Here is a 14,347-nt window from a genome sequence, read left to right as displayed (position 1 = left end):
GATTAGGAAAACCAGCATCTTATTGATTAGGAAAACCAGCATCTTATTGATTAGGAAAACCAGCATCTTATTGATTAGGAAAACCAGCATCTTATTGATTAGGAAAACCAGCATCTTATTGATTAGGAAAACCAGCATCTTATTGATTAGGAAAACCAGCATCTTATTGATTATTTACCAATATTGTGTTTTACTAAGGGAATAAATGTGTGCTTACCCGAGGCCAAGCCGAGGGCAATTATCAGCACTTGCCTATTTTAAGGATAAATAAAGTACGGTATTTTGAATTAAATTGAATTGAGGGTAATTATCAGCATTCCAGACTCCAACCAGTCTTAAACATAGTTAATATCGACCAAGCACATATCATTCCCATTCATAAATACCTTTTCGGTCACAAAATCAAAACTTTTCGGTCCAAAAGTCAAAACAAGTCAAACATTAAAAATTCAACAATGTTTCTAGCTCGCGAGAATGACGTTAACAACTCCATTAATGTAGATTGGCGCGCGCGTGGTGATTAGTTCGTTGTGAATTTTGGACTATGAAATACTGACTTACTGGTAGAAATTTACGCATGCCTACGTGAGGATTGCGAACGTTCAACCAATAAAACGGTAAAGGGCACTGTATTTCACAGGAGTCCAAATTTCATGTGACACAGGGAAAAATGTTCAAGACCAGCCAGCCATGTCTTTATCATCCGTTTAAGACCGACCATGCACGTGACGGGCTCTCGACCAATGGGTATGGGTTAACTGTTTTAGGTATTTATAAATTAGAAATAAAGTAGACTATCCTTGACCAATTAAGTTATAATGTTTAGAATTAAATTAAATATTATCAGAAAAAAGAACTTGCTGCAAATTTTTACTCAATTCTCAAACTCGCAATTTTAATTCATTCTCGAAATGCAATAAAGAGTCCGCGGAAGCAGATTTTTGTGACAAATAAATTGGATACAATAATAAATATAAGCTAGATCACGTTATACCTGTCGTCATACCACATTATGTAGGTGAATACGTGCCTTCAGTTGAGGCATAGTTCCATATCACGCTGTGTGCAGTATATAAGATTGAATCTGCCCAAGGAGAGCGCACCTATTTGTATTCTTGTGATGTGATATATGCTTTCATTAACCTCTCCACTTGATGGTATATATAGTGTATCAGATAACGTAAATGTTTGGTGAGTGCAGCGGGAGGACAATTCTATACTACATGTACCATATAGTAACTGCGATGCAAATATAATTTAAAGCGGATCAGTATCATCTTCTAATATCCGCACTTATTTCGTGTTTCTTAATGTGCTTTACCAGATTTCAAACACGAGGCAAAAAGTCCAATAACCATTTAAACGTATATGACGTATTCCGAAAATGTGGGGCCAATCAATGTTGGTGTCCTTCTTTATATTGTCATATTTGTTGGCCTAGTATTACCAACAGTGAAATATCAACAAATGATTTTAGTTGCTAAAATTATGGAACTTTTACCTGGCATCAAAGCATGAAACTAACTAATTTCCTGACAGCTAAATAGTTCACGGTTAAGGTGTAAAAGGGAAACCAAAGCTGCGACATTTTAAAAACTGCTGTTGAAATATGTTGTTTGGTTTTTATAATTATGTCTTCAAATACTACCATGTGCACATGTGTGTATGGACAATTGCTATTCATTATGTTAAAGCAAATTAAAACTGTTTCAGAATGGCACTATATTTAGATGATTTAAAAATTGAGCGAGATTCACAGTGCGTTTGCCCAAATGTTTCACCTGTAAACAAAGTCCTCTTCTTTTGGTGTCCCTTTTACAAGGGCAATTCGTAATGTTTCTGAGAAATAAAAAGAATTATTGGGTTAACGGGCATATCCAAATGTATTTCCATTAATAACATGTCCCACTTGATCAGTGTGAAATCATAACAAAAATCGCAATCTTGAAAATTGTGAATTTTAAGCCATTTACTGGATCTCCCGTGTAAAAGTGTCCCCATACGCAATCATGCATAAAATAAACGATAAATGTGTTATCCCGGGTAAGACAAAAAACCCATTTTGATAATAAAACACACCACATTGAGCATCAATTATCACAATAATGGCAGAAAATTAATTTAGTGCCCCCTTTACATGTGAAACCGTGATTGGGTTTGGACATGGTATTTGGGCATTTCTGGAGTAAATAATGTCTGATTAATGTCTGATTTTTTTTCATTTTGGGTCAAAATGTCACAAGTTGGTACCCTAATTTCGATAGTCTCCATAGTCTTCTGATAGACTTTCGGTACTTTTATTTTCCATTTTAAAAATATATAATCTGCGAGCATGACTTTTCCATGGCGTGGCTATAATGTCTAGACATGCCAAATAATTTAAGACAACAAACCCCGGAGGTTGCGTGTTCGATCTTGGCAGTACCTACTGATTATTAAGCACTTTCAAGTAAAGACTTACCATTGGTGGTTAATCACAAAGCTAGTAGGCCCCTATACTAGAAACTTGCGACACATTGCAGAAATCAATTTGTATTTAAACTTACTCTTGAATTTACAAGAGCTTCAAATATTCTCTATAGGGCTTAATAGTGTTAATTTTTTTTTTAGTAAAAGTAGTTGTCCTCCTTGGATCTCTCTCAATTTATTTACGAGTAGAGAAATATTAAATAAAAAGTTAAATATTGATGTTTTTAAATATATTTCGTATTCTCACTTAAGGGCTCATAGCGTTTGTCGAAAGGCTTATAAAACACTTCATGGGCGAGGGATAGTTTGAGATTTCTGAGAAAAGAGTGTTGGATATCGTTCTCAACCGACTCGACAATAAGATTAACGGCACAATATGTACAGCAAACGTCCTAAAGTTTATATTTCGAATTACTGAAATATATTAAATATCTATAAATCGAATTAATGAAGTATACATTTTCTTTAAAATTGATACCAATTCGTCACATTTTTTTGTAGTTTGTGTTCGATTCTTTTCAGTTTACTGATAGGCTCAAACTTTGTCAATGCCTTTTCTGCACATCTTGCACAAAATTCATACCAATTCGTCACATATTCTTTTGTAGTTTTTGTATATGCTCAAATTTGGCAATACTTTCTCTGCTGATCTCTCCAGAAAATCAGTCTTTAGAGGCAAACACGTTCAATCCAATCTTCAGAATTCATTCCTTTCATGGTTTGAATTTATGAAGCAGTGAGATGAAAATGAAGTCTGCCCATTCCGCCACAGTGATAAGACTCATACCACACAATAGTCCCATGTAACCTCCTACACCGCCTAGGACACGATTCAAAAACATCAAAAAACTAAAATGAATACTCAGAAACAAAGGAATAGTTTGGAGAATTTGGATTCTGACATGTTGTTCCGTTCAAAATATATTTTAAGTTATTTAATTGATTTTTTTTTCAGCTGAACTCGTGCTCTTTGGGTTAACACAAATTATAAGGGAACTTTCATTAGTAGTCTTGATTATGCGGTTAAAGCTATAATAATTCCAAATAAACATGTACCCAGATATATCAACTGTCCTCCCATCACTTCAAATGCCAAGATATATTTGTTTCCAAAGAGGATTTCAGTTGAAATTACTTTTCGACTTTGAAAAGGCGAATTGATCGATGTTAGCAATATCCCCTCATGGGAGTGCGGAACGGAGGGTGATTAAGTAATATTACTCTCTCTCTCTCTGTAAAGAACAAACACATCAACACAAACACCATACAGAGCAAACACACAAACACAGACAAGAGTTTAATATTGAGGATTCGCAAACTTACTCAGCAAAGCGAACGAATCGTACGCGGCCTTTTGCTCCATTTCCACATACATAAGTTCTTCGTAGAATATGTGCACGTTCAGATAGTTATTCCTTAGAGAAATAATGAACGAGAACAAATCATCCAACTGAAATTAATGTTTTTGCAAGTAGTTTACGTCTTGGAGTTAAAAACCCAGTGTTCAGTGTTTCTGCACCAAAGTAATAGGCAACAATTTCGAAAATATTTGAAAAGGGTAATAGTTGACAAGAACACAACGATTGATAAAATCATTCTTGATAAAACACGGCACGATTGAGAAGTCATCAGAAATGGTATACGTTACCTAATATAGGTAACGTCTTTACTTTGGTTAGACCGATACCAAACACTGGATGGCCAGTAACCGATAGAAATACGACTGTCATATGTCGTCAGAAGGCACGACACAGGACAATGACAGTCACGATGCTTCTCCTGCAACTGGTATTGAGCTTGAAAGAGAATAGAAAATGACAAGAAAATGACAATGAAAGGTACATCATGATCGGTAAGTGGGAAATAGTATGATTACGACTGAAGCCAACTATCATGTAAATCATTGAAATAATAATATTTTGTGTTCACCTTCGTACTTGAGGATGCAGCTGAAATACTCCCGCGGATGGCAAAAACGCACCGTACCTATAACGGTTGAGAAATGTCATTGCGTACAGATTCAGCAGCATATCCAGCTTTTTATGCATGGGTTGGGGGAGGGCAAACTTAATAAGACTTTACTGTATCGACATTTGAACCGTCTTAAAACCGTCTTAAAAATACGGTTTTTAATGACGCAGTGAAATTACCACCGTGGGGATACTAGTCCAGGCAATATGAGGTTTGAACTCAAACAAATTGTAACAGAATTTTTTTTACCACAGTGCATTTCTTTAAGGTCCCTAAAATGACATACTAAAAGTCCAAAAAAATCCAAGTGGTGGAAATATGCCTAATTTGCATAAATCCAAAATTGCCGCATATTTTAGGACTTTCACAATGATTTGGTCATATTTCTCATACTATTAGCTTCTTGAGGAACTTTAAACAACAATTTTAGTCCTTTTACATTGATTTCATCATTATTCTAGTCCTAGGTAAATTTCAAGATCCCTATGTTTCCCAAATTTGCGAAATGCGGTATAATAATTTGCATAAATGCCGTATATTAATTTGCATAAATTAAAGTTAAAATTATGGCTGTCATGTGTTGACATCACAATTGAATTATCCTAATAACTTCTAGTTCAGTTATGTATCACACCACAGAGCATCTTTATATGGTCCCGAAAAAAAAAGGAAAAAAAAAATCCAAGTGGTGGAAATATGCCTAATTTGCATAAATTCAAAATGGCCACTTATTATATGATTTTCATACTGATTTGGCCATAACTCTCGTCCTACATTACTTTTCGGGGTACTTGAAACAGCAATTTGTCCTTTTACGTTGATTTCATCATTATTCTAGTCCTGGGTACCTTTCGAGATCCCTATGTTTCCCAACTTTGCCAAATGCCGTATAATAATTTGCATAAATGCCTGATATTAATTTGCATAAATTCAAATAAAGTAAAGTAAAGTTGAAGGTACAGCACAATTGGGACCCACGTTGGGACTTAGGCCATGGAAAATGGGTTGCGGGGGTAACTATTCATCAGGGTTTGCACTTTTATTGAGTCTGATTTAAGAGGCGCAAGATACATATTGAGTAATCTTCATCCAAGAACAGAATGACAAAGTTAAATACAAATTCTTAACAACTAAAAAGGAACAAGTAGCAAGTCAATTAAATAAAAACACAATCATAGTTAAAGTCGCAATTATTTAAGTGGTTCTCGCTAAATCACTTAACAATATCAGTTTCGAATATGCAACTCAAAATACAAAATACGGAATAGTAAATGAAATGAAAGCGTAGCTTAACTTCTTATCATATATGATAACTGTGAAGGGAGAAAACAATTGTACTTTTCCTGATAATCCAAGTTCAGTTATGGATACAGAAATATCACAAAGATTCATATTGGCGGCCTATCATCCATATTGGCTAGCATGCAATGCTAGTCTGATTGTTATCATCTACACGTACATCATTGTATCTTAGAATGAACACTTATATGGCAGACTATAATCTTCAGCAGCCTTAGGATCAATGTCTGGTGGTGGCGAGTTGGCACAACTAGTGCCACGGTTTTCAGTGCAAGCAGTTGAACAAGAGAGACCATACTTTCGGCACGTGCAGTTTCTATTCGCACAAGTCTTTCTAGCGTCCTTTCGTTTTTGGACGGTTAGTCATGACGGTTCGTCATGACAGCTCGTCATAACGGTCGACCTGTCCAATCACATTCCTTGCTGAAACGAAGGGGCGTGATCAATAAAATTGTGTCAATCAACTTGCTCCTCTGTACGGTAACCTTTGTCATTCGTAATAAAGACTTTAGAATGCAACAACAATGCAACAACAATGCAAATTGAAATCGAATGCAACAACAATGGAAATTAGAAAGCCAGCCCATGCAGTTGCTCACTTTGAATGGGATTAGTGCGGGAGTTTCAAAAGGGGTACGAGGCCATAGGCCCTACATTTATTTACCACGCGATGTTTAAAGTTCTTAAAGAAAAGGAGCAGGAAGAAATCTCTTTCATGCAGGGACTGTATTAGGGCGCCGATGAACTCGTACAAAAACACGATGGATTACAGGGTTCATTTGTTTATTGCGAGAATAAATTGGCAAACTTTCATCACTACATGTAGTTTTGAACCCAGTGCATGTGTTTATATAAACTATGTACATGTGGATTCAAACACTAAAATGCCACCTTTGCAATATACCCCATAATCCTTCATTTTTCTGTGCGACTTCATCTGTGCCTGCATGGAAGAGGTTTTTTTCTCAATTCTTTTCTTTCATAATTCTAAACATTGCACGACATGTGCCTCCTGCCTAGTTTAAGTCATATTTGCTATTAATTTAATACACATTTAACAAAATGGGCGTATGCAGGGGTGTCATTGGGGGTGGGGTGGGCAAATGTCCCCCGCCCACCCAAAAACAAAATGATCAATTGAGAATATGCTAGAGAGAATACAAGGATTTTGGGGGATAATTAATTTGCTTTGCCCCCGCTACAAAAAAATCCTGGGTGGGCCAAATGAGTGGCAAATTTAGTGCTTTGCCCAAGGGCACACGCACCACAACCCCAGGGCGAAATAACAAATTATTTTATTTCATACACTTCTCTTTTTTCGCCATAACTGATTGCAATGGTACCTCACCAGTTTAGTTTCAACAGAACGTACAATGTAGCCACGAACCATTCTTTCGTTGGCTCAGAGCAAACATTTTATTACGCCCTGCAAAAACAAGAAAGCCATAATAAAAAACATGTGTTTTTAGATGATAAGCATATGGTACATAAACTCCAGGGACTCAGAGGCTCTGTCAAATTCCAAATTGAAGTCTACCGACACTACTTATGTTTTTGAGTTGTCATAATTTGAACCAAAAAAAAGTGGATCACGTCTCCCATATTAGGCAGCTTTTTTTCTGCTTCTATTACTTTGACTGGATGGCTGGCTTTAAAAAAAATTGTCTTCACAAATTAATATTCAGGAGTAGAAACGAGGAAGAACAAAAGACAAATGGACTATAATTGCAGCCTCTCATTTCCAACAAGCCTCCTTCTACAGTATCAGATTTAGAGGGGGCGGTTGCAACCCCCTCCGCCGTTCAGCAGCTGCCTAATTTTATAAACTATTAAAATGGGACCAAAAAATAACAGAGGAAACTTTTATTATGCCCTGCAAAAACCAAAAAGCCACAAAATCCTTTTTTTTTTCCCCCAGAAAATAAGCATATTTTATTGCTTTTGCAGAAAATTATGATTCGTACAGTCTAGCCACGAACCGTTCTTTCGATAGTTCAGAATAAAATTTTATTACGTCTATGCAAAGACAAAACAGCCATAATTTTGTGTATTTCTAGATGACAGGCATGTGTTACATTAACTCCAAGGACTTTTAATCTCCAAATTGAAGTTTGACGTTTTTATTTTCGGGTAGCCATGTGCAGCACCAGAAATGCGCTTCAAAAGTTGGATTATGTCTTCCATATTATTTGCCGAGGCAGCAACCAACTTCCAATTGAGCAAGCAGTGATCAAACTCCTTTTTTGTGCCGCAGTGTGGTTAGGGTTTGTGACTCATGATCAGAGGGTCAGGAGTTCGAATTCAGCTGCTGGTCATATGTTGTGGCCTAGGGCAGGCTTCATCCACACTTACCTCTCTCCAACCAGGAGTATAAATGGGTACCGGCATTAGCTGTGGAGTAACCTGCGATGGACTAGCATCCCATCCAGGGGGAATAGAAATATTATCTGAAACCGGAGATAAATGCCGGCGCTGCCCATGGTCCAATGGGTCACACTTGCCCCTGACAGACTTTACTATTTAATTACTACTTTTTATCATCAAAAAAGTGGTGGGTAAATGCCCCCATGCCCACCCTCGAAAAAAGATAAATTGAGAATATGCTGGCAAAAGTACAGGTATTTGTTTGTTGTTGTTGTTGGTTTTTTTTTTGGGGGGGGGGGCGAAATGTGCATTACCCCCCTCTAGAAAAAAATCCTGGCGACGCCCATGGCATTCGACGTGGCAGTCCCTGGCAGGTAGGTGTGTGTGTGTGTTCCATAATTATGTGAATAATAATCTAAAGTCTTTATTCCCGAACAACAGATTTACCGTACAGAGGAACCAGTTGATTGGCCAAGATCCATTGATCACGCCCCTTCGTTTTAGCGAGTAATGTGATTTGCCAGGACGACCGTCATGACGAGCTGTCACGAACCGTCATGACTAACCGTCCAAAACGAAAGAACGCTTCTTACACCCACATCTGATGACCTCAAGTAGTGATGGTGGTGCTGGCGGTTTGTCCGTTTGTATTGGAAGATTATTATACGGCATTTTGGCAAATTTGGGAAACATAGGGACCTAGAAAGGTACCCAGGACTAGCATAATGATGAAATCAATGTAAAAGGACAAATTGTTGTTTAAAGTACCCCAAAAAGCAATGTAGGACGAGAGTTATGGCAAAATCAGTATGAAAATCATGGTTTAAGTGGCCATTTTGAATGTATGCAAATTAGGCATATTTCCACCACTTGGATTTTTGGACCTTTTTTAGGGGCCTTATAGAAATGCACTGTGGTGTGATATTTATGTATTAAATAACTGAACTTGGATTATCAGGAAAATTCAATTGTGACATGTCCACACATGACAGCCATAATTTTAACTTTAATTTATGCAAATTAATATACTGCATTTATGCAAATTATTATACGGCATATGGCAAATTTGGGAAACATGGGGATCTTGAAAGTTACGTAAGACTAGAAAAATTATGAAATCAATGTAAACGGACTACAATTGTCGTTTTAAGTACCTGAAAAAGCTATCGAGTATAAGAAATATGACCAAATCAATGTGAAAGTCCTAGAATTGTCGGCCATTTTGGATTTATGCAAATTAGGCATATTTCCACAACTTGGATTTTTTTGGACTTTTAGTATGTCATTTTAAGGACCTTATAGAAATGCACTGTGGTGAAAAAAATTATGTTGCAATTTGTTTGAGGTTCACTCAAAAAATTAAGTATTTTGCCTGGACTATACCGCTGTATACGCCACTGTACCCATTAGTGTTTAATTATACGAAAACACTGAAACCGTTAGTCAAATAGAAATCCAGGGATAACATTTTAAACCGAGAGGTCGACCTGCGATCTGCTTGCACCATGACGGAACCCACGGCATCAAGCATAAACGTCATGTTAAGGTCAGAAAATTGAGAAATTATGCGATTATCCTGGAACAAGCGGCATCTCGACACAACATAATCGCAACCGTGCGACGACGATTTTGTGGTTAAGACGCGATCGTGCGACTTCTTCAAAATGGCAGTGCACTTGTTGAAAATAATCAGACGATCTTTAACAGGTGTTTGATTTACCTGGCCATCTGTAGTCACGACAACCACATCGCTCCACGACAAACTCGATCTTGCATTCGTACTTACAGGTCGGCACAGAGTAAATTGTTGAATACTTCAACTGAGACGACGTACAGTTCGACTGAAAAGGCCAAGGGAGACTCTTAAACTGAAAAAAATTAACAATTCAACGTCAATAAAATGCTTCCAAATTTTTGGGTAATATCGGGTTTTGGTATTATTGCGAGGGTAATATTCAAAATATTTTTGTCAAAGTGTGTGCATGAGTAGTGGCGTAAAAATTACTTTAATTTGTTTAATTCGACTCTTTGCATGTTTAGGAACACCGGGGAGGATTCAATGGTTCATGGAGTTGGGGTCTTTTTACAAACCACATGCTTCCTGACAGCAATAGACGACTCGAAGCCTGGAGACACAGAGATTCCAACTTCTTTAACAAGTGGCAAGAGACCTTGGGAATGGAGCAATATCTGTGAAGAATACAAAGGAAAAGGCAAATCTCTGGAATCATGTTCATGTTACTTTTAGCTGACTCATTAAATGAAAGACAATAGAAAGTGTATTTTGCAGTTGCCTGATTGGAAGCAGTCTGTGTGTTGGGTTATTTTGGGTTGGTTGGACCGTGTCACACCTGTTTACAAAATTGGATTTGATGGTCACGTGGCACCGACTAGCAAACTGTTCGATTCTGCATTGCATTTCTCTTCAAATATTGTTGGTTAATTAACTGTGTTGACAATGTACCGTTTAATATGACTACAGTAACATTGGTTGGTTTTTGCATGTTGCCTGTCGGTAGACATGTCGGGGTGACTTGGTCTCAATGTGTTGGCTTTCACTTACCCTAAAGCCAGCCGCAGTATTCTCACCGAATGCGTACTCATTAGTCTCAGCAAACAGTCGTAGGAACAATCCATCATTCCTCCCAGCATTACTGACCTGCAATCTCTCTGAGACATCCTTAGGATCATTGAAGGTGAAGCAGACGCCATGATCAGTGAATCGACTGGTGAAATTCTGAACCGTGCATTTCTGAGAAGATTTCCATTTGCAATCGATCAACATTGTATCCAGATGATGGGAGACTTCCATTAAATGAGCTTCATTGAAATCAAAATTTGTCTGTCCATCAAATGGTGTAAAATCGATTTCCTCTGGGGGATTGGGTTCGTAGACTTCCCGCAGGACTTTCAACTTTTCTTCAGTCAGTGTGGATCGTCGGAATTGGTTGAAATTACAGAGAGTAACAGCAGGGAAGGTGATGTTGTCCACGTAGTTGATGGAGATGGCACTGGTGATGGGGTAGTTGAAATAAGTGATGACTGACAATGTGACACTGTAAATGAGCCAGGTAGACATGGCTACTACGATCACGAACCACAGCAATCTGAAACGTAACCCAAAAAGAAAAGAAATATTAGAAAATAGATCTTTCTATAACACGACTGGTCTATATAATCAGCACAGAGAAGACCACTGTGTTATATAGTGAAAACAAGTCAAATAACGTGAATTGCTGTGCGTTTGCAATGTCAACAATTGACCAATTTCAGAACTTAATATATAGACCCCCTTATTGGAGCGTCTTTTTTTTTTTGCGTTTTCGTACTCGTATTCGTACACTTGCAAAAGTTCTCCCGCAAGAACTTCAAAATTATTAAAGCGCTTCATGCAGGAAACGAACCCAGCTTTCTACTGTTTTTGAGGCTTCTTCATTTTTTTTTAATGCCTATAGTTTGACAGCAAAAAGCCTTTGAAATATGTGACACATTGCAATTTGTTCCTACTTGTACTCGTACTCGAGTTCATTTTTAATGCTTGTACTCATACTCGTAAACTCGTGGAAAAATTGCCTTGTACTCGTAGTCTCGTACTCGTTTGGCAAAGTACTTATACTCACACTCGTACACATAAATGTTCATTCAAGACGCTATAGATATATTGGTGTAGATGTTTAAATTCAAGGCGAGGGAGATTTTTGTTTCAAGTATTGCAAATTTAGAAAGCTGTCTCTAACATTCCCTTTTTTTAATCTTATATGATAAGCAACTTTTAATTTGTACAATTCGTTACCTATGTAAGGGCCATAATACCGTTGAGTAGCCTACGGCCGACATGCATTAAATGCTTTCTGCATAATGTCTATTGTTTGCCATTCATCAACGTTACACAGCAAGACCAAAATGATGGTCTGTTATTCATGCATGATTTTAATTGGAAAAATGCATCCATGCAAGAAATTAAAGGGAATGTACATCATTGGCTTTCGCTGTAATTTTCAGAAATGAACTATTTGAGGGGTTAATATAATAGATCAAATTGTTACACTGACATGTTTTGAAGTTTTGTGTTCGAAAATGCTGGAAAAACCAAGAAAAACAAAAATGTTCAAGTAGTCTGGTTCCCTGACTCCACTAAAGATGAAATGGATCAATTTATAGATACCGGAAAATTGTAAGGTAAGGGAACCATTCCAGCTGACCTGCACCCGTTCATGAACATGTAACCAATAGCAAACACAATTTGGACTGAAACAAATGGGTAATTTGGAGCAGTAGTTGGAAAAAAAGTTAGGTTTTTCCTACGGTGGTCGGCCGACCACCTTTTGAAATGTTTACAAAAATACAATTTTCTTGAAAATGACTTCACAACAGGTGCCATAATTTTACAGGATGCTTTAGACTGTCATTTACCTACATCCAAGTAAGGTCATTCGTAAAAACTTGGTAGTTTTATTTTTCGATGTTTTCAAATGTTGTATTTTCCCTTTAATTGGGAAATGAGATTCCATAGAAACGTCCATTTATGGCTTGAAAACCTGTTGACTACTGAATTTAAATAAACCTTTTATCCAAATGTTGTCGAAAATGGCAAGACATAATTATTTGGTATACATTGTCAAATTACGTATCATACCGAAGCAGATGCTATGAAATGAAATGGAGAGAAGCGTATAAAGGTTTTAATTTTTTTTAAATTTTTTTAAAGCAATTGACCAGTTTGTGCTTTGAACAAAATTTGAAAAAGGGGTTAGGTGACCCCTTTACTACTTGTTTGGACACCCTGTATCTTGACAAAGTGTTGTTTCAGTTTTTAGAAAAAACAAACAAAGTAACTGTTGGTTTAATTAAAGGAAAGCTTTATGAGGCGCCCTGGTGATAAAGTTACAATCGAAAATCTAGACTCTCGATTTGGAATTATAAGATCTTACCTTCTGGGTCCATTGTGTTTGTTGTTGATAACATAGCTGAGCCCATGAAACGTTGTACTGTTGCCAAAATCTTGGAACCGGTTAGCGAATGTACGATGACTGTGCTCATCTTGTCGAGTTTCCTCCATCGGAGTGCTGCCGTCGGGCGTGCTAATAACCGCTAATGCGCCAAACGTTTCACGGCTGTCTTTCCCAAATACTGTCTCTCTGTTATCCATGTCGTGCCAATATTTTCAGTTCTGTACCTTGGCTCAAGATGTCAAGTGAAGATTTTCTGACAATTTACCTGTCGACTCACTTGATAGAAAGGACCTGCAAGTGTTGATAAGATACTGCAAGACATCTGTAAACGAGAATGCGCTCCATAGCTCACAAGTCAACAAAAGGGATGCTGGCACGTTGTCAGTTGGGTTGAGATGAATCGCCACACGATCCTGAATGATGTTCTGTTCACATTCATTAATTTATTAAGGAGCAGCGTATTTTGCTTTTAGTGAGCGGCAGAATCATAGGCTTTAATGCGCTCCTGCATGATTAGGCCTAAGTTATAATTGGCGTACTGAGAGCACAGCGGTGCCATTTCTGTGGATCGTTAATTTATGGCCTTTTCGCTGCCTTTTTCTTTATTTTCATGCGAATGCTCTGAAGAGCGTACATGCCGCACATTTGAACGCATTGGTCACACCCATGTACCCAAGTGGCACACTCTAGCTCGTAGCCATTGCCCTATCCAGAGGGCACTATTGGCACCCTGTTTCTATCAGTTTTTATTGAATAGATTTTGTTTTCCCTGTTAAAAGGAAATATGAAGTTGAAATTCAGCTCATCTTGTTTTCATGCACATTGCTATGTGTTGCAACGATACATACAAGATCTTAATACTTGTTTTCCTTGGAAGTGACAAGAAAGTGGTAATTTTTCAATGATTAGCAAATCCTTTCATTGATACATGTAAGACGGCGCCATTTTGCTTTTGTCACACAAGGTACTCCTTGTCAAAAGTGCATAAGTCAACAGTACAACAATTAGTCCTTCAAAATTACCCACAAAACAGTTGTGAAGAAATACTGGCCACTTATTGTCCAAACAAGCTGTTTAACATGATAAACAAGTAAAAAGTGGAACTTAGTCCAAGAAAATGAAGAAAAGTTTGATATATATTTTGTACACAATAAAAGCTCTAGAGACAATGCTGTTCTGCCTTGAATGACATCACGCTTTGGCTCAAGAATATGGAAAGTACATTAGCATAAAAACTAAAATGTTGAAATTTCTCTCTTTTACTGCAACAAAGGAGGTGGAAAGTCATAGCA

General features: G+C 37.4%; 1 protein-coding gene across 1 annotated transcript; it reads right to left on the bottom strand.

The window, feature by feature from the left end:
• Window positions 1–3,079: 3,079 nt before the first annotated feature.
• LOC119727579 (acid-sensing ion channel 1C-like) lies at window positions 3,080–13,166 on the bottom strand. Its single transcript, XM_038199513.1, has 8 exons — window positions 13,035–13,166; window positions 10,667–11,210; window positions 10,195–10,293; window positions 9,824–9,971; window positions 4,399–4,455; window positions 4,118–4,265; window positions 3,793–3,884; window positions 3,080–3,289 (listed from the first exon to the last, which is right to left on the bottom strand). The coding sequence occupies exons 1-8, from the start codon at window positions 13,160–13,162 to the stop codon at window positions 3,183–3,185; spliced, it is 1,323 nt and encodes a 440-aa protein (XP_038055441.1). The 5' UTR covers window positions 13,163–13,166; the 3' UTR covers window positions 3,080–3,182.
• Between the last annotated feature and the right edge of the window lie 1,181 nt (window positions 13,167–14,347).

This window comes from Patiria miniata, unplaced genomic scaffold (assembly GCF_015706575.1).
Source record: "Patiria miniata isolate m_02_andy unplaced genomic scaffold, ASM1570657v1 HiC_scaffold_20, whole genome shotgun sequence".
NCBI lineage: Eukaryota > Metazoa > Echinodermata > Asteroidea > Valvatida > Asterinidae > Patiria > Patiria miniata.
This window is presented reverse-complemented; position numbering and strand designations above follow the sequence as displayed.

What these genes read in the sequence shown, in the direction of transcription:
- LOC119727579 (XM_038199513.1), bottom strand. Translation starts at nt 13,162, where the DNA reads ATGGAGGAAACTCGACAAGATGAGCACAGTCATCGTACATTCGCTAAC. An exon ending in CTGCATCCTCAAGTACGAAG is followed by an intron (nt 4,266 to 4,398) that starts GTGAACACAAAA and finishes TTCTCTTTCAAG; the next exon opens with CTCAATACCAGTTGCAGGAG. An exon ending in CGATTCGTTCGCTTTGCTGA is followed by an intron (nt 3,290 to 3,792) that starts GTAAGTTTGCGA and finishes ATCGTGTCCTAG; the next exon opens with GCGGTGTAGGAGGTTACATG.